The 25,637-nt window shown below is 37.8% G+C and overlaps 3 protein-coding genes across 6 annotated transcripts in view; 1 reads left to right on the top strand and 2 right to left on the bottom strand.

The window, feature by feature from the left end:
• The window catches only part of bckdhb (branched chain keto acid dehydrogenase E1 subunit beta), a 48,817-nt gene extending 47,447 nt beyond the window's left edge, over window positions 1–1,370 (bottom strand). Inside the window, exon 1 of the mRNA XM_088307694.1 lies at window positions 814–1,370. Coding sequence (XP_088163820.1) covers window positions 814–1,009 — 196 coding nt within the window. The 5' untranslated portion in view covers window positions 1,010–1,370. The remainder of the gene's footprint in view (window positions 1–813) is intronic.
• Window positions 1,371–2,822: 1,452 nt separating this feature from the next.
• Window positions 2,823–16,121, bottom strand: ttk (ttk protein kinase). Of its 4 annotated transcripts, XM_088306624.1 has the most exons (26): window positions 15,990–16,109; window positions 15,583–15,637; window positions 15,409–15,496; window positions 15,110–15,332; window positions 14,832–14,938; window positions 14,618–14,749; window positions 14,301–14,415; window positions 14,154–14,223; window positions 13,933–14,048; window positions 12,599–12,686; window positions 12,374–12,473; window positions 12,029–12,251; window positions 10,912–11,018; window positions 9,750–9,893; window positions 8,435–8,556; window positions 7,025–7,158; window positions 6,780–6,909; window positions 6,454–6,549; window positions 6,194–6,351; window positions 5,914–6,065; window positions 5,691–5,815; window positions 5,498–5,572; window positions 5,229–5,405; window positions 4,151–4,247; window positions 3,143–3,228; window positions 2,823–3,068 (listed from the first exon to the last, which is right to left on the bottom strand). In XM_088306624.1, the coding sequence occupies exons 3-26, from the start codon at window positions 15,494–15,496 to the stop codon at window positions 3,003–3,005; spliced, it is 2,931 nt and encodes a 976-aa protein (XP_088162750.1). In that variant the 5' UTR covers window positions 15,583–15,637; window positions 15,990–16,109; the 3' UTR covers window positions 2,823–3,002. The 4 variants fall into 4 exon arrangements, with proteins under 4 accessions (XP_088162750.1, XP_088162751.1, XP_088162748.1 ...); XM_088306625.1 differs by lacking the exon at window positions 15,583–15,637 and having other exon boundaries at window positions 6,454–6,546; window positions 16,017–16,121; XM_088306622.1 differs by lacking the exon at window positions 15,583–15,637 and having other exon boundaries at window positions 16,017–16,121.
• A 291-nt stretch (window positions 16,122–16,412) lies between these two features.
• On the top strand, window positions 16,413–24,050 carry ebag9 (estrogen receptor binding site associated antigen 9). The gene is made up of 7 exons (XM_088307603.1): window positions 16,413–16,552; window positions 16,968–17,062; window positions 17,933–18,014; window positions 18,245–18,406; window positions 21,599–21,709; window positions 23,309–23,400; window positions 23,596–24,050. The coding sequence occupies exons 2-7, from the start codon at window positions 16,980–16,982 to the stop codon at window positions 23,711–23,713; spliced, it is 648 nt and encodes a 215-aa protein (XP_088163729.1). The 5' UTR covers window positions 16,413–16,552; window positions 16,968–16,979; the 3' UTR covers window positions 23,714–24,050.
• The last annotated feature ends 1,587 nt before the right edge of the window (window positions 24,051–25,637 follow it).

The raw sequence follows: 25,637 nt of genomic DNA on the forward strand, positions 1-25,637 counted from the left end.
TTCCTTGTGAGCCCCACAATATAGATAATACCCCATTTAATAACGTGGAGGCACATGGCTAGTCATCTGAAGCGGTTAATGTATGTACAAGTCAGTTTGATGGGAAAATTTAGCTATTGTGGCTTTTCATCAAGTGTGTTTGGTTGTCCGGCAATTACGGTAAACACAATACAATACTACTTTATTTATATAGCGCATTTCACAACAGCTGGAGCTGTAACAAAGCGCTTTCCATATGATGTCATATAAATTAGCTGGAAATTAAGCTGCAGTGACTAGAACTTCACATTAGTTGAATCACGGAATGTCAATGGGAAATTAGCCAACTAATGAGCTTTAAAAATATATATATGAATTAAGAAAACTTTTGACATGCATAGACACTTTTTTTACAAGATTACATACAGGTGTGGCAGTCGTGTCATATTTCAGTGAATGTAAAAAAATAATAACTTGGAAAGACTATAATCTACATTCTCCCTCTAATTTCTTTTGCTGGTTATTTATTAACAGACGCCAACTAAAGGATGTAAACATCCATATCATCAAATGTCAACTTTCACATGACATCCGCAAATCAATTAATCAAGCAATCGATGAATCAAAGGGCCGATATTACATACTGAATAACATAGATTTAATTAAATAAAGCACTACAGTTTAATCGAACATTAAGATAACGTTTGGTGAGGGTTTTCTTTCTGATCACACTGTCAAGTAAACTAATACGGCTTATGTCGATCACTTTATTGAAGTTTCTTGCTACGAGCGCGACAGGAAAAAGCTAGCCGAATAGCTAAGCTAGTAACCTACCATACTGTGTCGGGACGAGGTCGGGCTGAAAGGTAAAGTGCGCTGCATGCCTCCGCTGTGTTTTCGTATGAGGGTCGCAGCTCGGCGTCAGTTTCAGCAACGCGGGTCCAAAGGGACTCTGCGGTACGCTCGATACACCGGAGATAGAAAGTTTCGAGTGTACGCCTCGAAGGAGAAGCCGTGCTGCAGCCGCCATGACTGTTGTGACGGGACAAGCGGAACCAAACTACCAAGATCGTCTATTAAAACAACCGATCTATAAAAAAAGAGCCTGCTTTATATCTTAGCTAATGCATGGCATACCTAATATTTTGTTTTGTTGTACGGATTTTTATCTTTCGACAAATATGAATGTTCATGCATTTATGCCAGCGTCTTGAAACCACACAGAGTGAACCCTCTTGGCTTCTCAGCGAGCATCTCAGATACATACTGACTGTCGTACACTACTCGGAGAACGGGTGTGTTCGAAGAGGAAGATAGCACTACGCTCCCATTTATTTCCGAACGCAGCCAGCATTGGCGCACCGAGTCCCCTGTCTGAACGTCCAGTGCGCGAACTGACGCTCCGTTTTTGATTCACTCTGAAGAATCGAACGGTAAATTTGAGCAACCCCCTGAGTTTCCGAACGGTATGAGTGAATCAGTGCTCGCTCAGAAATTATTTCCGAACGCGCCCATGCAATGATGTGATTGGTTATGAGAGGGGTGTGTACACAGAGCAGCAAAAACACTCTTAACGGCGTGTTCCCTATGTACCACAGAAGATGCTGCGTTCGAAGAAAATGTAACTGGAACATAGGAATAATTCCTCACATATTGTTTCAACCGCAAATCGTACGAGGTGAATGTAAACAACGGGTGACTGATATAAATTTTAAAGTTTGTTGATCTGGTTCGTCACAACACATTTTGACCTCCAGCAAACGTTTTATCTTCAAAGCATTTTATACATTTCAACAAATAACTTCAGGCAGGGAAATGACGGCATATTTTCATGCACTCAGTACAAATGACGCCGTGTTATGTAAAGTTTTTTTAGAACAAATCAATCAATGTAAAGATAACGTGCGATTAATATGATTAAAATCAATATTTTGTCATTCACGGTCTGTCACCACGGGGGTCGAGTGACGTCACATTGAAGCCGCTCAGGGTTGATGGTCCAGCATACTCATAGATAAGTCTCCCATTGAGCATGTTCGGCATATATACAGCGGGTTCCAGTTCCTGTCAATAACCAGCAACTTCACACAGCCATTGAAGAGAAGAGGAACAACATTCCACTGGCCAGTCTACAACCTGATCAAATCTTTGCCAAGATGTATTGCATTGCGTTAGGCAAATGATCAATCGAGATGCTGAATGTTTTTCTATTTTTATCCTTCTACACACTACCTAAACACATTACTGCTAATTCAATGACGCCATTCTGTTTGCAGCCTTGAACCTCACTGCGCATTCACCATTTTGTGTACAGTACCCCGTGACTGACTGGCAAACAGGCTATGAGAGACGTAATTGGAAGCGTGCATCTGTAGTCGCTGTACCACCAAAGCAACCGCTTTGGAACACTTACTGCTACCATTAGTGGCAAGAGTTTTGGGAAAATGTAAAACCAGATTGAAATAATCTAGAAAAGACATGGAAGAGCTGCAGACCCATTGGTTAATACAGTGAACCACCACATTTTTGCGATTAAGCATTTGCAGATTTTTCTTCGGGGGTGGGGGGGAACCTATCTCGTTGTTCAGAAAAGCCCATCTATTTGCCGTTGTTGTGCGCAGGCCAAAGCCATGTCTAATGTAAAAAATGCTTTGTTGCCATCTTGTGGCTAAGGAATTATGTCAAAATGAGGGTGCTTCATAGTCATGCCGTTTCCTTGTCTAATCAAAAAATCAGCAAACTGCAATTACCTGCAAACGTCTTTTGTGTAATGGGGGACCTTTCTGTGGTTTGGCAGTGCACTGTTAGAAATGAAAGCAACACATGATGATAAGGCAAACACCTCAAGATACAGTAAGTTTATTTAAGGACTTGGCAAACATTAAGAGAATAGGATGATTTTTCTACAAGAAAAAAAAGTACACTGCAGTTATGTTCAATATCTTGCAGAATTTACATTTTCACTGTATCAAGGTATAAAAACAAAAAAAGCAAACCTATTTACATTTCTTTTTATACATTGCTTAAGTTGACTTTGCACACTCTGCCACATCCAGCTTCCTGCCACTGTTGCACATTTTGGCCAGATTCTGTTGAGAGAAATAATATTAGATGATGAAACGGCTGGAGAAAATAAGCAATCAATTTATCAAGGTATGCTTACATTAGCAGCTCGGATGATGCTGTTGGGAGACTGCAGGGCTGCGAGGTCTGTCAGTATTTTTTTTAGATCACTGTTGCATGGACGTTCTGAAACGGTTAAAAATGCGTCACATGATTGTTTTCTGATTGAAGACTCTAAAATTGTTTCTAGGTATGATTATGAGTCCGGATGGTTGTTTCTCTGCGCTGCGCACATTTCTTTTTTTTGCATGTCAAGCGTAAGCAACACGCCACTCAAAATTAAAATGTTTATCTATTTGGCATTGTGTATAAATATTAAAACTGCAAATATCAATGGCATCTGATTTCCTGAAAAAAGGTTGTAGCCGATTCGGTATCAAAATAATGACATCCCCTGTACGCATACACAGTGGACATTTTTTACCAGTTCACGTAAGCACTGTGATGTCACGCATGCTGCAACATGCTAGCGCTCACATTGAACTTGTTTCCTGGTCTTTTGTTCTGTAAAATGTTGAATGGCACTCCAAGCCATGCCAGGTTTCATATTTCGAGAAAGAAGAAAAAAAAAAAGTAATTTATTGCTGAGTGACTGGCAAACACAGCCAACACATGTGTAAAGCTGTGAAATTATTCCATTATTACTACGTAATGTACGACAAATGTGACCAAAACGTATGTGCACATGGATATGGGTATCCTAATAATAGTCTGAAAATATTAGAATGATACTTGCAATATTTGGCTTATGTTATCATAAGAATTGCCTCATTCATATGAATATGAAATCGTTTACCGGTGATTAAGTAAATTAGAAGTATAAAAACATTAAATAAAAACCCATCTGTGTGACAGCTTTTATTGCAAATAGCCCGTTTATAACATTGAGACCTGCAGGTGAAGTGGCCATTATATGTACATATTTTCTATGGCTAAGTTTAGCTTCTGCGGCTTTAAATGAGGTGCGCTTTGTACTCCGGAAATTACGGTAAATCCAACATGCTTAATCATGCGGAGCACATTGTTCGCATTTGAGTGTTAAGTGTACCTGGTTCCGGAGCTCCTTGTGGATTAAGTTGCAGGTATGGATGCTCCAGCAGTTCTACTATGGAAATTCGCTCCTTGGGATTTCGGACCAAGCATCTCTGTCCAACAAGAGGCCATATTAGCGGTTATAAATTGACATACTTAGTGACACACATCTCAACAAATCCTCCTCTGTCAGTGTCTTTTGTGAAGACGACTCCACTTTTTTGTAACATCAATGTCGAGTAATTCATGATCTGAATGATTCTCAACTGATCAAAGAAGGAAAGCTTTCTTGAGAGGACATGTATCAGTTTTCAGGAGTCACATTCATTAAATTAACTTGGACACAGTTCATGTATATAATAGCCACATATGACATGTCAAATGTAGTACATCTGAGGAACATTTGGACTGAGCCTGCTGACATACTGTGTCTCCACCTGGTACAGCGGCTGCACTGAGGCGGACAGAGTGAGGCTCCAGAGGACAGTCAAAACAGCGCAAAGGATTATTGGCTGCCCTCTCCCCTCATTGTCGGACATCTACACCACCCGGTGCCTCAGAAGGGCTCTCAACATCGTCAAAGACAATACCCACCCAAACTCACACCTGTTCGACCTGATGCCCTCTGGCAGGCGCTACAGGTGCATCAAATCAAGGACCAACAGACTGAGAAACAGTTTCTTTCCAAGAGCCATCTCCATTCGAAACTTACACACACACACACACGACCACCTTTACCTTGCAGAACAGCAACGTGATGTGTTTTTATATATCCTATTCAGTATTATTTTCCATTGCACTAACTATTCTCTTATTTATCTAATTTATATATTTATCTGAATTATTGTTGTATTGCACTGGAGAGGGGAGCTCTCTAATCTCGTTGCACACTTGAGTACAAAGACAATAAAGGGATTTCTGATTCTGATGATGCATGCAACTTGGGAAGCTTCTCATTTTTTATGTTGTATATGTTTTAAAATAATACAATGTAGTGTGCCTATCATCATTGACAAAATGAACACAAAACACAAACAAATGCTGTAGAGATGACAGATTAGAAATACAAGAGTTTGTAGTTTTGGGCCTGTTACCTTCAACACATCCAGCAAATCCTTCTCTGAGATGTCAGGAAAATCAATTGTATGGCTGGGATTGATGATGGCATGCAGCTTGGTGAATTGATTGGTGATGCTTTGGAATGGAGTCTTTCTGTATGTCATACAGTACAGGATACATCCAAGGGACCACACATCACCTTTTGGACTAATCTTAGAGACAAAACAAAAGGAAAATTAGCAAACATTCTTCTGCAATCAGTACGGTATTTAATAAATTGTTGAATAAACAACAGGAAGAGTACTTTTGAGTGTTTTTTTCCATGCTGGGATGAAGTGTCTTTAATTGCCTCAGGGGGCATATAGTTGAGGGTTCCAGCCTATGATTGAGAAACAACAATGACATAACTACACTTACTCTGACCATGTTTTTCCCCCTCTTCACCTGCATGTCCAACATTCATTGGCGTTTAACAACTCTAAATGTATAGCTCTTACTTGTGATTCCTTCATAATGCTTGTTACATCAGGTTGGATATGGTTTGAAATGCCAAAGTCAATTAGCTTCAGTGATGCATTGACAATGACAAAATTTGCTGGCTTCAAGTCACTGTGGACGATGCCTGCATGCATGCATACAAGAGACAAAGTATGTATAAGACTAGTTTGAAATGAATACAAGGTAGTAACACTAATTAGGGGCATTGAGAGAAAAAAGTACCATGTTCGTGGATAGTGTGAACAGCTTCGAGCATGTTCTTCCAGTAGAACTTTCTCTCAAGTGGATTGACAGTTGTTCTGTTCCGCAACCAAGTGTTTAGATCCAAGTTGCCACACTCCATCAACATATAAATGTAGTCGTTTGTTATTTCACTGCAAAAACATGACCACAAATAAGTAATGGTTGTATTCCGCGGGCATACACGTCAAACCAAATGTAGTCTTACAACGTAATGAACAGAATAATAATAGACAGGGTACATTGTAATTCTAATACTGACTAATCATAGAGCTTTATAATGTGATCGCTGTATTGCTGCAAGAGGTTCAGATGGTCAATCTCATTTTTGTAACTTTCCACCGTCTGAGCATCTGCTTCCTCAAGGTTTACGTATTTCACTGCAAACAACTGTTTTTTCTGATTGAGGACCTGGTACACCTAACAGGACAAAAAATAAAATAAAATAAAAGGAATCAAGTCAAGAACTACGACAATGAGTAACAATACTAAATATTATCATTCCTTTATGTCATGAATTACCTTGCTGGATCCACCACGTCCAATCAATTTAAGAATGAAGAACTGCTTGCCTTTAATAGTAATGGATTCATTTGACAGTGAGGTGAAAGAATCCTGCTGGTATTAGAGAGTGTAAACAGAGAAAAGAAAAAAGTAAATATTACAGTTCCAAATGGTCGTAAATACAGTTGCACAATTTTTGATTAGTTTAGAATTATGTTATTTAATGACACGGTATGCATACCCAGACATAATGTTATCAAAATACAGACACTTTCTTATCCATGTGATACAAACTGGAAATGGAATTATACTGTACAGTATATGCACAAATTAAGGAATTGTACCTGTGGAACATTAAATCCAGCTGATTGACTCAGAGGTGTGCATGGCTGTTGAACAGGTTCACCTCTGTGTTGAGCTTTTCTGGTTGAATACAATACTGGAGGGTCTCGCTTCACAATAGGAGTAATAAAGCTGAAGGGGAGAAAGGATACAAGTTTGTCTACGCAGCTGTAAAATAAACTATTATAAAAAATGAGAGCTCAAATCATACAAAAAGACTTCACAAACTGGCCTTCAGAGATATTACCTATTCGCAGATGCATTTCTGTAGTTATTTGGAGTCTGTGGGTCTAATTTCGACGGAGGAGGGAGAGATGGAGTCGGGATGGATTTTACCACAATGGGAACCGGTTTGGAATCAGGTGGCGTTACACGTTTCACCTGAAATGAAGATGAGCGCATGTAAAAAGAGGTTGCATTTGGAATTTAAGAAGTTGAATCAGTGTGAACGGGGTTTTCCCCCAAAATATTACATTTTGGAGTGGGTGCCTTTGGCTTTAAAACATCTCCCATCATGAAAATGTTTTTTTTTTTTTTTTTTTTTTTTTTAACTGATCAACGACCGACTGCAATGCCGCATTACGCCAAACGTGTCAGGCGATTGCATGTTTCTTTTGGAACCAAGGATGTCTCACTACTCAGAGAACATCTTTAACGGGTATGCTACGTTTATTACTTTCCAGAGTGTGCTCATAAAATTAGCAAGTATTCAAAGCAAGGTAAGATAAAGATGAGGTGTGAGTGCAGATGAAACAGCACTGATGATTCCAGGCAGTCAAAAAGTTGGAATTCATCTTATTGATGAGATGCAGTCATTTGTCAGGTCTGAAAGCAATAAATAAGCCTTGTGAAATTGTGTGGACCAGGGAAGCCAAGAGTTCAGACAGGACATGGAGAAGCAAGTGTTTTTACTTAAGAAAGAGTAATGTTGAATAGAAAAGGATACAATAGACATTTGTCACCGTCAAAATAAAAAACAAAAAAAAACAGTTAGCCATCAATCAATTTGCAGCACTTATGTAAAAAAAATAGAATTCATAAAGTAAAATCAACATTAATAATTTCAGGGGGAAAAAATAATGGCGGTGGGAAAAAAAATGCTCGAGAACACCGCAGCGTGCCATCTAGCTTCAAATGTGGATATGGACCAGAGAGCGATGGACGGTCAAGTCAAGTCAAATGTATTAATTTCGCCCTAAATAGATATCCAAAATATAATTCTATAAAAATGTCTCAAGCAATAGTGGCCACGCCATAAGCTATGAAGCCTAATTTGCTGATTGAAGTGATTGCGCTGGGCTTATTTTGATGGTTACAAAATATATTTAAATTATTGTTGGTTGGACATGTTTACATCATATCAAAAATAGTGTATTTTAAGAAAACCAAAACATTAACGTACAAAGAAATACTTCACTGAAAAGTGAAATGTGTTTTGTTTGAGGCAGTTGGGTGTGTGTGAATGATTCCAATGGTACAACCCGTGCTTCAAATTAAGTCAGGAAAAACCCTATAAGTGACTGCTTTGAAATAACATGAACAAACCACTGAGAATTCAGATAAGACACCGTATTGGCAGACACGGTGGTGTGGTACTGTTGTAAAATTGCAAAAAATTAAAATAAAGCATTCTGCAAAAAGTATATCAATGTCAAACCTCTGAAGAAATATCCTTCTGAGTTGTGATCTTCCACTCTCCAACTGCTACATTCTTCTTGCTGGCAGGTTTGGGATGTTCCACCGTTTGGTTGACCTCAACCCTGTCAGGGACCTGGGGTTCTTTGATTTACCCCACATGGTGACATGTTAATTGCAAATAGTAAAAGAATAAATAATTTAGGGCGTGGTACTCTACAACGATGCGAGGAGAATAACCAAGGCCGTAAAAAAAGGCAAGTGTGGACACACTGATGTGAATGTATGGCACTGTCATTGGTTAAATCCTAGTCACATGAATCATGGAGCCCATGTGTACCAGCGTCTCCATTTTCCCCATGTTCAAACTGTAAAGGCCTCCTGATGGACTTGGTAATATTTTTTAATTGAATGACGATTAACTGCACAGCCCTATAGTGAAATTTTAATATAAAACATTTAATCGATAAAAGAGCAGAACTTCATTTTAATAATAATGTAGCTGGTTTCAATACATGCAATCCAAACAATAACAACAGTTAGCAATTAGTGTCAAAATCTATTAGTGGAGGCCAAAATTCATTTGTGGCATCCCGCCATAGATAAACATATACGTGGGAAACACTGCAGCGATGATGTCTTAATTTGCGACTTCAATCATCGATGATTTACAAAATTGCGGCTGATTACCAAATTACAAAAATATCCAGATTGCTTGATTCGATATAGATATAGCGGATCAGGTCAATGGAAAATCTATACATTGTGTATAAAGTTGGTAAAGGTGAACATAGACAACACTATATTCACATATGTACAGTTTATGTAGACAATATATACATTTATGAACATATATGATAGTAAATATATATAACGGTAGTTCTTATCGTGTAGGTATTTATGTAAATGGAGAGGGAGTAGCTCTCGGGCGTAACGTTACAGGTTAAAAAAAAAAAAACGCCAGCTAATTTGAGTACCGAAGCACCGCTTCATTCAAATTGTATTATACCTTAAATTGCTATAGCACTCACGTCAACATAATTCGACCAAGAAACACATTAGATTGCTAAATTTAATGATTAAAGGGGAAGTCAACGCACAAAAAGTCTTTGCAATAATACGTTCTGTGTCTACACGAGTCTAAACATGGCATTAATGTGGAGTGTGTGGAATATGAGCAGCACAATCCTCCCCTTTTTAGCCCTCTGATCACTTTCTGTCATCTGAAAATGACATCACAGTGAGGTGCTCAATAAGATGTAGGTAACAAGATGGCGCCCGCGGCCCTGCTTATATCAGTGCTGTCCAGACTTTCCTATATTTGGCTTTAAGAATACCTATAGAGAGCTGCTCCTTCTTGGTGGAAATAAGTTGTTTCTCTCCAGCTTTCAGGTTCCGCAGGGCCACCTCTAAAAGCTCGGCTGGCTGGGCACTTACTGATTGGGCTTTGAGCAGTATTAAAGTTGCCTTGTTCACGTTTCCTTGAAAAAAAAAATAAAAAGACAAAATAGCAATCTAAATTAGATTTACAGTCAAGCTTTTATAACTGTAATAGGCAGTTATCAAAAATAAATTTAAAAAAAAGAAAACACCTTTTGTCATGTTATAACTGTCTGCTAATTATTAAAATGTTTTTTTTCGGGAAAGTCATCCCAATCAGGCTCCATCTTCTACCTCAAATTCAATGCTTATTATTTAATTTGCCATGGCATACTCTACCTAAAACTAGCCAATCAGACACAGGAGAGACTGAAGGCATATGTTACGATTTGATAGAATTTTCTGTATGATACTCGAATACTCAAATATTTAGTAGCTGCAGCCCTACAAGTCCCCATTTACAGTTGTCATATCTTTATTTAATAAACCCTTGCTTCAGTTCCCGAGACTAACCTGCAAAATAAAATCGTGCTTCAAAATTACGAAAACTCCTCAAATTAAGTCACTAATTAGCAAAAATGCACCGCAAAAGAAAAAGTGATACAATATACAAATGATTTTTAAAAATACTGATGAACCTCCACTATGCATTTTCAACAAAAATTGGGGGTCGGCTCACCACACCCTTCATCCACAAAATGCAAAATCTGTTTTTAAACAATTATAATATATTGAAAAAAATATTAGTTATCTATTTATTTTTAATCGCCAGGTGAATCTGCGGGTGCCAAGCTGCAGGTATGCGGGCAACTGTATTAAGAGTTTCTTTGCTGATTATTTAACTACGACTAGCAACAGAAATCTTCATCTAACTTCATGTAAAGCGATACTGCCAGTGTTTTGATGCAGACGGCTGCTGTGAGCCTGTGGTGGTGATTTTTAGAAGATGGGTGCTCAGGGTTGGGGTAAGTGATCTTGCTATCGGCATCAACACGACACACTTCATCTTTCATCACGTAAGTATCAATATATAAGAAATGTCTTCTACCCTCCACATTAGACTCCAGCAGCCTATAATAAATATCAGGAAAAAACTGTCAAGAGATTGCGTTACTTTACCTTGAGAAACCACAAACTGAGCATGCGCTACATGGACGAATGCAAAGGCTTTGCAGTGGGATTTTGCAACAATGAAGTGGTCTTCAGCTTCATCAGGGTTATCAATGCTTTCAAGGGAAAAACAGAAAATTCAATACAAAAATCATCATCATAAAAGAAAAAAAAAAGTGCACGGAGCACCAAAGCTCAGCTGCATGTCTTATGTTTCAATGAAAACAAACGTCTCTTTAAAGTTTGCTCCAGCAAATAGTTATCTATTTGAGTTGCAGTAGACTGACATTAATTAAACTTTCGGCAAAGTCTGTTGCCTCCCTTAGTGCATGGAACTCGAGGTTAAAAAGCAAACTGCTTGGCTGCTACCCACTGCATAAGGAACCAATTAGATGCCGCTGTGGGCGGGCCAATCTGCTTCTGCAGGCAGGGCCACCCTCACAGCAAAGAAAGAAGTGTGTTGTTGCGAACCAAAATAAATTAGATTTGAATTTATCTGCCTTCAAAGTTGAAAAAAAAAAGGCCTTTGTGATAATCGTCAGAATGCCAAATATCGGCTGCGATAATCGGCTCGGCCGATAATCTGTCTATCACTGATGCAAAACTCATTTCGATAGTTGTGAACCTGTTTTGGTTTTCACACTCTTAAAGATAATGACCAAGGTTACCATTTGCTGGGGGGCCAAATTCAGAATAAAAGCCAAGTAAGGCATTGATATCCATGTACAGTATAAATTATTTTACTTTTATTTTGAAGTTGACCCTCGTGGCACGTTGCATTGAACAACAGGTGTGGCATTTGGCTTGACTAGGTTGGGTACCCCCAAACGCAACGGCGAACGTCATGAGATGAACACGTTGCACGAGGGTCGTCAGCCAGGCATTTCTCTCTGTCATCTAATAACAACCTCTGGTGCTCATTTGACAATCACGCCAAAACTTGTATATAAACACCTGACAATAACCCTGTCCAGCCAATTAAGCAGGCCCAGATTTCACATGTGTGTAAGTCATGAGTAAGTCAAAGCGTGAGTAAAACATTTCTTTGGTGGCGCAATGACTCACAGAAGGTTGGGAAACACTTTTGGGGTGTAATACAGTAAAACTGTAGTTATTTCACACTTACCCCTTGAGTTCTGCATATTTGATCAGTAATCTTGCATAGTCGGAGTTCTTGCTGTACTGTCTTATCGACAGACGTGAGAATATTTTTGAATAGCAATCCTTGAGTTTATTAAGGAGGTTGATGTCTGTGTGTGGGTTGCCTCTTTTTTCAAGGTTATTCAGGTAAGTCCAACATGACTCCGGGGAATTTGAAATAAGGACTTGTTCAAAATTGTAAGTTACATCTGCAAAGAAAAAAAAAAAGCTCAAATCATGACACGCAAACATCTTAACAAAATACTCACAAATGTTTGATCTTGGTCAGTAAACTAGTCTGCAAGAATGTAATAAAATTTTGTATTATTACCGTCCAATTTCAGGTCATTTTTTGTGTCATGTGCATAAAGACGAGTCATCGTGGACTCCACGGAGTCCTGGTCCTCCCTTTCTGGAGTGACAGATGGCATCTGCAACAATGGACAACATGTTTATTGTTCTTCAGCCGGGGCTACAAGATTACTTCTGAACTAATCGCAAAAAAAAAAAAAAAAATGCCTTTAAGAAAACTAAAACAAGAATACAAAATGCGAACCGGAATGCTGGCCACGTAGTCATCAACAGCAGCTGTCTTTGACGAGAATAGCCCAGGCTTCGTGCTCGCATTTGAACCAGACATTTGCCTGCAGTACAAGGACGCCATTTTACACACCTCACATTTGTCGTCGCAAATAACACATTTTGTAATTGAACAATTACTGTAATTCATTATAGAACAGACGCATGTCGGGAAATCAAAGGCTGAATGAAACGTATAAGGGCTGAATGACATAAGCATGCCATAAGATGAGCAACGTTAAAACTGCTGAGCAGGCGCACATGCACTTTCCCTGTTTCACGCTTTTTTTCATCAATAAAAATCTGTTGAAAAGTGCTCGTCGCTCGACGGCACATATATCAGTCATAACATGTTCTTCACATGCACAAATACGGAACTCATAATTATCTCAAAGCAATTGCAATCTATGAACATAAATAAATTATTCGGTGGTCATTAAATAGTTTAGGGAATACATGAAATAATATTTGCAGTTGAAAATTTAATTTGCATTGAAATTTTAGGAAAAAAGTATGGGCCCGAACTAATTAATTCATAGATTAAGATTTGTGTCAATCAGGTTAGGGCTGGGCAATTCATCAAAATTGAATGTGATTTTGATTTTGGCTTCTCACAATCTTAAAAACATAATCAAAGAAAAACAACTAATGTACCGAACGGCGCTGTGTGTATGCAAGTTCATGACGTAAAAATACCATGTTGCTTGTGCAGCAAGCGTGACATTGTGTGATTCAAGATGAGCGTATGCAGGGCTTTGAGCGGTTTAATGACACCCCAGTTGAAGGTTACTGTAAACTAAACACACATGTATATTTAAATACACAACATGTTTTGTTTAATAAAAAGAAAATGTGAGCGCTAATGCTTAAGTCAATGAAGGTGCCCATTCGAAGAGAAATTTACAAGCGACTTCAGGAGTGATATTCCTTCAAATAATTAATATTCACACGCCAAAAGATGCAATTCAGCAGAATGGAAAAAAAAAATGACTCAACTTTCACAAAGTCACTGTGTACTTGATAAAAAGAATTGTGTTCAAGAATAAAGTGAATACATTTTTTAGAGTTTTGCAACCAATGAATAATCAATTTTATTCATCATGATTGCAATATCAATAAACAAAATTGTGATTATTTTTTTCCTATAAATTACCCAGATCTATGTAGTTTTTTCATTTTTTTGAGAAAGTGTGATTTAAATAAAAATAAAATAAAGACCGTTGAACGAGCCTTTCATAGGACGCAAGAACTCTGGTCTACAAATGTGTATTTAATGTTGTATTAAAACAAATATTCTTATGGAAAAATTACCTGGACATATTGTTTATGTCTGATGTGTCACTGCTGCTTGATGGGCTCTCATTGATGTCATCACCATCAACATCCTTTTCTGGGATGGCGGAAGGAACATTGGGAACTCTGCCTGGCTGGAATGTGCAAAAAATAATAATAAAAATAATAGTCACAAATTACAACACCAACAGATAAATAATAATAAAATTGAGACCAACACTGAGAAATTCAATTCTCACCAAACTCTTGCATTGAGTTGGAACTCTCCGGTGCAGCAGTTGGTCTGACGAAACATTGGGAATTTCACTTCTGTGTGCAATAGAAGAGGGGGGAAAAATGATTTTTTTTCCTAAATTAAAAGAGGCAGAAGGAATCGTTCGCCTTACCCCAAGTTGAAAATACTTGACAGATGCAATTCACCCGTCCCATCTGATATCCTGCTTACTTTCTGGAACGCTAAGCCTTTTTTGACATTATCATGAGTTGTAGTGTTTAAAACCGCTGTCAAAAAAACAATGACAATAAAAAACATAGAATCAGATATAATATAAATTTGAAAGGTTTTCAATAGTGTTAGATCACTGAGTGACAGTCCAACCATCAGTGTCAACTATGCACAACTTGTTTGTTTAAAAACATACAAAATTAATTTGATTGGGTAGCTCAGTGAAGTCATTGTTGACACGAAAGGAAAGATTCTCACGTGGGTCATTTTCAGAAAAAATTAGTTTTTTCTCTCCTTGCAACCTTTGCAAGGCAGCCTCGAGCAGTTCCTTTGGCTCGGCACCCAGTTCTATTGCATTATGCAGTATGTACATACATCTCTTTTTGTTGCCTGATAATGAAAAGAAAAAAAAAACAATATAAATATGGCAGTTACCATGGGTTAATTGATATTGACATAAAAATATTTGTACCTTGAGAATGAGCAAACTCCGCATGTGCGATGTGGGCAAATGCAAAGTTCTGGCTATGAGATCTTGCCACGCTGAAGTTGGCCTCAGCCTCATTAACATCCTGAATTCTGTTAAATGAAACACATTACCGTTGGCTGAAAATAGCCATTAAATCATCCCAAATGCATACAGAAACAAAAGGATCATAATGGGTCAATCATACCTTATAGTTTATTAATACAGAATCGTAGTAATAGCACTGAAAAGAGGGAAAAGCACTTGCACATGAGGTCACTCACGCTTTTAACTCTGCAAATCTGACCAACATCCGGGCGTAGCTCTCATTTTGACAGTGTAGTCCAAGTGGCATATTTGAGAACACTTTGGTATAAAAACTGATGAGTCGAGTCAGATGGTTCGGATCCGAGTGTGGGTCCACTTTCTTCTCCATGTTTATCATGTATGACAGACAAGCTTCAGGCGATTTTAAGGTGATGATCTGGTTAATATTATCAGTGTCATCTGAAAGAAAAGAAAATCAACAGAGCTGATTAAGTCTGTGTACGGGAAGTGATGTGACAACAAGGCCTCTAAATACCTTCATTTAGATGTTTTCTAATCTTGTTGAGCTTTTGACAAACCATGGCAAGTCTCTGCATTCTGTCCGTATGCTCTTCTCCTTCCATCTAAAATGACAGATAAAGACATTTCTGTTCAGATTTGTATTTTCATATAATGTTGCATCGTTTATGGCATATGCAGTTTTGTTTACGTTTTTGCTGTTTTACTCTGTCGTCCGCAGTCAGGTTGGTATTGAAAATGATAATCTGTTTTCAATGGTTGGAATATAGTTTAAATATAATTTGTTTTCGCTGGGTATACTTAAGATCGCAACATGCTTGCACGCACAAAAAAACATTATGTGGTCAAACTCCGTATGGCGTTCACTTTCTCCTACGAATGCAAAATCGTTAAATTGCCAGGCAGTTTTGTCCACAACCACAAAAGGTGATAGCCGACAGCCAAAACGCTATTTCCAAGTTGATGTTTTCCGTTTGACAGAAGCTAACGTTGATTAGCACGTTCCACCGCCTTATAACTTTCTGATTTAATTCCGCGAGAAATAACTCTATTTGGCTTCTATCGACACATCACGTGAGTTGTTCTTTTCTTTTTTACCTTTCAATATAATAGTTCAGCCCTCACCGTGCATATCCCAGTAACGTTAATCCTGCCCTTTTACTCAAGTCGAGCGACAAGTTCGCCCTTCATCAACCGACTTTTCAAATATTGCACTTCCGTTTAAATCGCGTGTTGATTGGTTAGTTTTGAGGTGACGCTATATAGGCGAGGACGACTACTAGTATTATTATTACTACTACTAATATTTTTTTATATTTTTAATAATAATAATAATAATGATAATAATAATAATAATAATAAGAAGAAGAACATAGGTGGCACAGATTGTGATATATTTAATGGATCAAACCATGCTGTAATAAGTAATCGACACCACAACATGTCAGTTAAATAAGCAAATAGTAAGTACAATTATAAATCCTGTCTCAAAATAATAGCATCTTTACTGCATGGATCTGACACTTTTGGAGTGGCTGAAGGCGGCGCGCATGCAGTGTTATTTCCTTGTTCCTGCTCCTCCCAGCTGAGCTCCAAGATGGCAGCTGCGCAAGGGAGATGAGCAACGACACTTTAGAGTTGTGTCATGAAACAGCATTGGAGTATGTAGATTTTTCAGTCTTTGTTGGGACATGACCTTCATTTAATACCTAACAATATTCGTCACACTCAACAAGACTGTTGAAGGATTTTGAAACAACATGCTTTTCTCTGGGCTAAGCTAACAAGCAGCAGTCGGCAAATAAATGAACTTGTCTCGTCAGCAACACAAGAGGAAACATCAGCTTTGCAAACGGTAATTTCCTCTTGTGGCTGTTTCATTGAAAGATCTAGCATAAAAAGAAGGCTTGCTGAATAGCCTTGAAATCCACAAATGCTACATTTTACGAAAGGTTACTTGATATTAGCTTTGCTACATTCGGTGCTTCGCTATTCACATTGTTTTAAACTACAAAAAAAGATATATTGGATAGCAAAACAACCTGTATTGTAATAGTGATTATTTTGTTTCACCAGATCATTCTCGTCATGGCCGTCACTCAATTTCGTCTGTTCAAGATCTGCACATGTCTGGCCAGTTTGCTCTCTTTCTTGAAGAGATTGATATGCAGGTAAGTGATGGAAAACATTAAAACAATCTGATAGCTGTAGATGGTGGACATCACATTGAATAGATCTGCCCTTAATTTATCCATTCCTCCATCCATTTTCTACCGAAGGAATGGTCAATTTAAATGCACAATTTTTCATCAGTTCCTCTGGGGGTGTACATACATAGGACGACACACTTACTAACCAAATGTGTAACAAAAATGCAATTTCAAATATGGACAAGACAAGTGCTCTTAATGAATTTAGCTTTGATCAGATATTGTTCAATGCATGGAGAAAAGAGCCACAACACGGATTTGAAGCCACCAAAATAATAACCATGACTCAAATATATTTTTTCCTGGGGAAAAGGGCTTTTCTGCCGCAAAAAATATTTTCAAGGAAGGTACAACACTGATGAAGAAACTGTTATTAAGTGCAAAAACATTTTTTTTTGTCACGAAAATCAACTCATTCCAAATGTTCATTATATTGCAGGAATGTGACCCAGTGTAAACACAAATGAGACACATGGTGATTGGTGATATAACAACTTCATACTACAGTCGACCCCTGTATTATTCCCAGATGGAAACTAGTGGGTTTGCATATACGCTGCTTCAACCAAAAAAAATGGGATTTGCCGCTCCCCTCTTTTAGGGGAAATTGAGTATTTAATATTTTAATACTTTTGTCCTTGTTAAAACAAACATTTTCCCATAATTTTGTTTCCTGATTAATCAATTGGGCCACCTAGTTGCCTGTCCCTGTTCTACTGTTGAATATTTAGTTTCTTTTTTTATATAAATTAAAAAAGTTGCAGTTAAAAATTCCAGTGTGACATTACTTACCTGTTTTATTGTTCTTATTATTGTTTGGCACTAAACTAGAAGCGGAAGGGGCCGAAAGCTCAGTGGGGATCAAATAACTCTCCCGACCACAGTGGATTTCTCATCATCCATACCTAAACAGGTTAGTAGTGAACTCTGTAAAATTAACCCACTAACTACTCTCGCCTGATAAGAATGTGTTGTCAATTTGTATTGGAAGATTCCTAATGATTTGGACATTTAATGCTTAACTCTGTGGCAGTCAGCATGGAAGGTCTTTCTCGGCCAAAATGATCAAATAAGCGCATTTGGAAAAAATGTCCAGTGCAGAGATCAATTTTAGCTCATGATTTCCCTCTCTGCACTTTTAAGTCTGCACAGACAGATGTTGAAGACTGGAGTTCATGGGATGAAGACGCTCCAACAAGTATTAAGATCGAAGGTGGTAATGGAAACGTTCCCCCTCAACCCCCTGAGCTTGAGGAGCCCGACTACTTCAAGGACATGGCGCCAACCATCAGGAAAACTCAGAAGGTATATCTTTTAAAATACTTATGTCACAAAGAAATCTGCATCTTTCTTCCATATTCAATCAGCAATGAAAAATCTAACCACCCTGGCAAGTCTCAGGGTACATGCATTTTATTTTTATTTAGTTTTGTGATTATCTGTAATGTCTTCTCACCGATCCAATCAATGACATGCAAATAAAGACATTGCAGCTGCAGTGTTTCCCACATTTGTGCCAGGCCACCACTTTTCCTTTTCATAACCCGATATCGATTCATAAAGACATAAATGGATCTTTTTGATGCGTCCTTTCCCCATGAGTTCATGTGACTTGTCGTGTCAAGTGAGATCCCATCACTATCCGAGAATAGCTTATCAAAACAACAAGGTGGAAGCACTGAAATCAGCGCCAACAAGCTTGAAGGCAGATGTCTGGAAGTTTTGGTTAAAAAAACACAAAGACATGAACCAAAACTTTGTGAGGCAGTCAGGAGTGTGAATGTCATTAATCAAAAGTCATGAGTTAGCAGTGTGTTTTGCTACTTTATTTACTCAGCTAGCATTGTGGTTGCAATTGATTTAAATTATTTATTGATGTGATCAAGTCAGGTTCAATAAAACGTGATTAATGTAACTGCATTGGGTTAAATTCTTAATGTAAATACCTTTCGAGTTTTTGTAGCATTGGTTCTTCTGAGAATACCATCCATGTAAAAGTAAAATTAGCACCACGTGAAATCCTGAACTGAATCGAAAATCTCCGTCAAACGTAAATGGAATAGAATCATTCCCTTGTGAATCAAAGTTATTTTGGAAATCTGAATTGATACCCAACCATTCAATATGCTAATCAGACAGTTTATTTTGCCTTAGGAAATATTTGAATCCCGTACTTGTTCATCATAGCCGCACTAATGTTATCTTTAAATGTAGTTATTAAGTATCACATCAAATTTGAGAGACAAGCTTCAGGAAACGTATCTGAAGCTGATTATCCAGTTGCTTTTGTTTGTGACAGAAAGAAAATCAACAGATGATGAAAAATAATACTGTTTACTTTGTCATTTGACTTCCAAGCACTGCCTTCATTTGCCTGTTTTTTTATTCGCGTCGAGTTTATAATAAACCATCGAGTTTCTCCATTCTACACTTTATTGCCAAGACGCCAAATAACACTGGCCAATTGTGGAAAAGTGGATCAGTGTAGATAAGGTTGTCACTGTCTAAGCATCTTAAATCAATTTTCCTAACCGAGGTTAGACACCAACTTTTTCACTGGTAACACTGGCGCTATCAACTTTTTCAGTTGGGAGCACCGCACAGGATTTGTTCGCACCCTTTCTCGGGGAGGTTCAATATGACCATATTTGCTGATGTATTGTCATCTGATTTGCCATACCGTCGTTTTGGATGATGTAAAGATTAAAGATATGTTACCATAATAAGATCTTTGTTTGTAATAAGCAGCGACTGGTGAAACGGGTCACTTACGTATATAACTTTAAAAGAAGACAAAAAAAGGTAACAATACCAAGGCAAAAACTGAAAGGGACACTCACATGAGCGATTTGCAGCGACGACGACAACCATCCTCTGGACGCCCAAATACTATATCAAACACTTTTCGGGAAATCCCACCTTGTTGTAGGATTACATGCTCCATTTGGCTGGTCAACTGTTAGCCTAGCATTAAACAAGTGGATTTGGTTGGGAGTGGCCAAGGTTTGCCTGATTTCATCTGCATCTGTTTACAAAATGAGTTGGTCTGGCCTAGCATCACATGTTCCCTGTGCTTTTTTTTACAAACTGAGTCTTTCACATCCGTACTCGTACACAAAGAATATCGCTCTGAATGACCACACACCAATGCCCTTAGAAGCATGAGATCAGGAAATATGTTTGCAAAGAATCATTTAGAGGATGGGAAAGAGACATTGATAACACTAAATTAAAAATGGTGTCCATTTATAACTGCAAAGAGTTGCACAACACATTTCTCAGTCACATGCTTTGAGTTAGCATTGATGTTACATCAACTGGTCTTTTAGCTGCAAAGCTAACGACCGAAACAATGTCGCAATATATCACACAATGAAGGAAATAACTCTGAAAACAAACTTACTTGGACAGTGTTATTTACTGTTCCAGAGGGAGTTGGTATTGATCCCCGGGATAAGTGAATGATATCCTGCAAATCCACATTTGTGTTGATCCAAATTGCTATAGCAGTTGTCAGTAAAATGTTTGTCTTGGGAATTGTTTGGGTGTATTGAATGCATTTATAAACTCCAAACCACGGGAGAAAAAAATATTTTTTTCTCCTTTGCCTACTCCGGTACAGAGCAGTTCCTAATTTGAATGATTTTGAAAATTGAATTTTGAACATTTTTAAACACTTTAGAAGACAACAAAACCCAAAATTATTTAAACACTACTGGGTGATATGACATTATCATACGTATCGTGACGACGATAGAAATGAATCCATCTTGTTATTTTTTTCTACTTTCGTGCGAACTGGATACAAGTCAGCAAAGCTTGGTTTGACAACAATTGCTTTCACTGCACAATCTTTTGCCACACTGCCTGATCATCAATATGAGGAAGTGAATCATATATAGTCATCTTACATTACTGACAGAGAGTGCACAATTAGGTCAACATAGCTGCAGTGGGATTACTGGATGCAGTTCGCATTTCATGCAATTTTGTTTGTTTAATGTCACTTCAAAATAATTTGACACTCATAGTGTGTTGTAGTGATGGTAAAACGAAGCTTCAAATTTGCTTCATGAACCAGTTATATTTGTTTTGCCTCCTCCAGATGTCACTCTTTGTTAAACTTTGGGGTGAAAGTACACTGACTAGCCGTTTGTTAAACCTTTATTTAAACCAACAGTGCCATCTAGAGGAGTCAAAAAATACAACTGGTCCGTGAAGCAAATTTGAAGCATCATTTTCGCATCATTAGTGTGTTATATACTGTTATTCTAGAACTGAAAATATATTAAGGTATATCATTCTCGTGATATAATATGTCCTGTATTATGATAGAACATTCTTTCCATATCGAGCCTCCAGGTGTATTTCAGGAATGTAGTCAGGTTGTTATATATGTATTGTAAACAAAACTGCGCCGTTGCCGATTAAAAGAAATTTGAATCCTTTATGATGGCTGTCTTAAGGTCTGACTGGTCTCTGATTTCCACTTGGTAGATTGTGCTCAAGAAAAGGGAGCCATTGAACTACCTGGTCCCTGATGGCTCATCAGGTTTCTCCAGCAGACTTGCAGTCTCTCAGGATATGCTGACCTTCTGTCCACCTTCAGTGAGTTATCTTTTGTCATCTCTGAAGTTTCGGGAATGCATTCTGTTTATATCCGAGAAAGACATTTAATTGTTGAGTACACATTGACATTCATTTTATCCTGATGTAAATGCTTGACCATACACGTTAATATTGTATCCCAGGCGTTGTTTCGTGTCCCATCAATTCTTACAGTGGGAAAAAATGTGATCAAGTGACACATTTCCTTTACATTCAAAACTTGGAGCACTCTTGTCATCGTATCGCAGAGTTATTCATTAAATGTGGGTTTACTGAAAGACAGATCGTGATTAAGGTCTCACAAATGGAGAAACCCTATCATGTGTTTGCATCACAACCAAGAACAATGTTGTGATGCAGACTTGGTAAACAAAAGCTGAAGACCGCAACACAATCTGCGAGGCATCGTGAGAGAAATCTGGTCGGCAGAAGTCTTTGAGGGATTTGTACCATTTCTTCAGACCAGTCAGAAAAGTGCAATGCTTAAACTTAAAAGTGGTTTTGACTGAAGATTAAAGAATAATGTGAGGTCTTCACCTGCTACAAATAGGTTTTAGGGATGCACAGCCTAATATAAATATTAGGCACATAGAATGTGATTAGTGCGTTAATTAAAAAAAAATAAAAATGAGAAAACAATAATGGAATCATGGGACATCGCACATGGTGATTTGAATGCCACTGTTTTCCATAACTTCAAAAGATATTTTCCCAATTCTTCTGGCTGATTTCAAAATTGTACAACAATGACATTGTAAATAGTTTTATCATAGAAAAATGCAAATTTGGAATCACGTAACTGTGTCTTGCAGTTAACCTAATCTTGAGTTTAAGCAGTGCAATTTATTTTTTTCGTGAAACAACACTTATTTTGTATTATCCCTTATCTCCTCATGAGGGTTACAGGTGTGCTAGAGCCCATCCCAACTATCTTTGGGCAGTATTTGATGCTAAAACCTAGGTAACTCCTTTGCATACGCCGTAGGTATCGCAAGTCAAGACGAACAAAGGCAGGCAGAAACCTAAAGGCAAGCATTTGAATAGTTACGCTCCTGCATCCCCTACGACCCCAAACCAGAAGTGGTGAGACCCATACATAGAAAAATCAAAATGACTGGAAGGCAACTGCAACATGTGTGTGATACTATTTCCTGCTAACTCTGTATTTCATGGTTTTAAGGCAACTGTTGTTATCCTAATACCCTGACTATTCTTTTTAAAACGAAAGTTCTGTCATTTCTGTCTTCTATTCAGTTATAATTTGCAACCCATTCAAGCGTTGACTCAAAAATTACACAAACTATTTTCAGGCGTAGTAATTATTAAAAGGAGTCTCATTGTGGCATGCTTTCTGTTTTTAATACAACTCGGTTTGATGCGAGACATGAAATGAAAAGTTTGGGATTTGCTTAGTGGCAAGATTCCACCTCTTTTTTCTGACCAAACTACTGTGTTAGCGTAGAAATTTTGCAAGGTGGTCTGTATACATTATTGTGCCAATTGATTTGCTGTTTGGCAGGTCAAGTCATATACAGGAGTGTGATTTATTGTATTCATGCAGTCAAATTCTCATTGGTGCCGTTGTATAACTTTGTGCAGGGAGAACTTGGTGAAATGGATAACTGGCAGGGGGACACCAATGCCTGGGAGGATGAGTCTGACGCCACCTGGGAAGCAGAAGAGGTGCTCAGGTAATAAATCTATTACTGTACCGTCACAAAGCTGATAGGCATGTAGGTTCAATTTTTGACCTGCAGATGGCAGCGTTTACCACTACAGTGTATTCCAATAAGGAGGAAAAAGATGGAGTTTATTGTCCTCGCCCTGACAACCATGAGTTCAATATCTATATTGACATAAATTGCAATCTGTAATCCCCGTAACAGACAACAAAAACTGGCTGAGAGAGAAAAGCGATCCATGGAGCAGCAGAAGAAGAAGATGGAGAAAGAGGCTCAGAGGATGATGAAGAAAGAGCAGAAGATGGCTGTTAAGCTTTCGTAACATTTTGCTAATGCTCAGTTTTGAGCCAGAGGATCTCAAGGGAAAGACACTGAATCTGTCGTGAGTTTATCTTTAAAATCATCAGACCATCCAAAGTTTTCATGCTACACTGCTACATTTTCAGTAACGTTTCGTCATCCAGCAGCCATTCCTGTCCATGTTTGAGCAGCAACGGTGAATCGTTCTTGGGTACGCTCACAAACCCCGTTTTCCACCATGTTTCCAAGTAATTTGTTCTTTAAGAATTTGAACCTCTATGCTCCCTATATATTAGGTGTATGTGCTGTTCGCACATGTCCTATTTAAGGTGTGTAAATAAACTCAAATCTGTACTGTATGACCTTTTTATATAATGATTGATTTTCTTTGTCTTGATTCTAACCACAATGGACAAAGAGGTGTAATTATTTTTAAGAATCACTGTTTGCTAGTGACATTGGTCTGCTTAATAATGATTTTTGTATTTATGTTCCATTGTTGAAAAACAAAAATTTCCCCCAGCAATTACTTGCACTGTACCTCTGCAAAATTAGTCATTAAAGACAATAGCATACTCTATCCTGTAGTATTAAGCTGTGGGTTCCTATGGTAACATCATGGCTATTAACATGAGCTTCAGACTGTAATGGAAAAATATGCAGCCACTAGCTCCATTTTTAAAAAAAATATAAACTGGTCTTGGATAACTGCAAATCCAAAACCCGATTCCAATATAGTTGGGACGTTGTGTAAAACATATATTAAAAACACAACAGAATGATTTGCAAAACAATTTCAACCTATATTTAATTGTTTACACTCCACAAATGAGATATTTTGGTTCAAACTGAATGTTGTAATTACATCACAGCAGAACTTCTTTTTTAATCAATTTAGATTTGCTTATTGACAAGAAAATAAAATTTACTGCTACACAAAATGTGAATTTAATAAATAGAAACTGTTGATTCCATTAAAAAAAAAAAAAACAATTGTTCATTATAATGTTGATTGAAAGGCCCTTGTTTCTGAACCTTAGAATTAACCTGAAAAAAAATGCTCCACAAAGTTAAAAAGTAATTGATTCTCAAAACTGCTCTGCAAAGAAGAAAATTTTATTTTGAGCCATGGAAATAATGCAATTGGGTAAAAAAAATTTTACTGACAGCTGCATATATGCATGTGCCTATGTATGTGTGCGTGCACATGCATTTATATGCAGTAGGACGTGGGCATTGAATTTGCTTAAAGTTACATTAAAAGAGGCATTAAATTACATTTGCTAATACCTGCAGAAATCCATTCTCAGTTCACAAACGTTTGTGTTGTTAAAAAGCAAGAAGATGTAACGGTGATAAACACGCCCCTTTCTTTGGAACATCTTACAGGCTAAAATAAAAAATGAGTGAATCGTTACCTAAAAACAGTTTATCAGTATGACCATGGAATGTCTTGTCTTTGTAGTATATTCAATTGAAGATAAGTTGAAAAGGAGTTGCAAGTCATTGTATTCTGTTCATATTTATGTTTTACACATGTTGGTGCCATTTATGAAGTGTAGATCCTTTTCACTAGCTACATCAATTATTGTAGCCCTCATTAGTCATTACATTTTCACTGGCAGCCTTTGTGAAGCGAAATGTGCATTTCTGTGTTTTGGAGTTTTGAAATTTTGATTGATGCAAAATGAACAGGGATCACACCGGTAATTGTTGTACAGCTTTAGTGATAACACTATCATCAGGCTTAAACAAAGAAAGCGCGTGTTTATTGAATTGAGCAGCCTTTGAGGGTCGAGATTCTTAAGCAATAAGAGCTCCTCGTTTCAACCGTTGGCATGGTACTTTGGCGTGTGATTCTGAAATGGAATAATGTTTTATGTATTTCTGTTATACACTGCATTGTTTTGTTTTGATTACATAAAAAAAGATAAAACCGGACTTTC

This window comes from Idiotropiscis lumnitzeri, chromosome 10 (genome assembly GCF_059441095.1).
Source record: "Idiotropiscis lumnitzeri isolate Australia: NSW breed Sydney's pygmy pipehorse chromosome 10, RoL_Ilum_1.0, whole genome shotgun sequence".
NCBI classification, from domain to species: domain Eukaryota; kingdom Metazoa; phylum Chordata; class Actinopteri; order Syngnathiformes; family Syngnathidae; genus Idiotropiscis; species Idiotropiscis lumnitzeri.

Excerpts from the sequence above, each read along its gene's own strand:
- ttk (XM_088306622.1), bottom strand. The coding sequence starts at position 15,496 with ATGGAAGGAGAAGAGCATACGGACAGAATGCAGAGACTTGCCATGGTT. Across the intron at positions 9,894-10,911 it reads TCAGTTTGTGGTTTCTCAAG|GAAACGTGAACAAGGCAACT; the intron begins GTAAAGTAACGC and ends TTTTTTTTCAAG. Across the intron at positions 7,159-8,434 it reads AGAAGGATATTTCTTCAGAG|GTGAAACGTGTAACGCCACC; the intron begins GTTTGACATTGA and ends TCTTCATTTCAG.
- ebag9 (XM_088307603.1), top strand. The coding sequence starts at position 16,980 with ATGGCCGTCACTCAATTTCGTCTGTTCAAGATCTGCACATGTCTGGCC. Across the intron at positions 17,063-17,932 it reads TTGAAGAGATTGATATGCAG|AAGCGGAAGGGGCCGAAAGC; the intron begins GTAAGTGATGGA and ends GCACTAAACTAG. Across the intron at positions 21,710-23,308 it reads TGACCTTCTGTCCACCTTCA|GGAGAACTTGGTGAAATGGA; the intron begins GTGAGTTATCTT and ends AACTTTGTGCAG.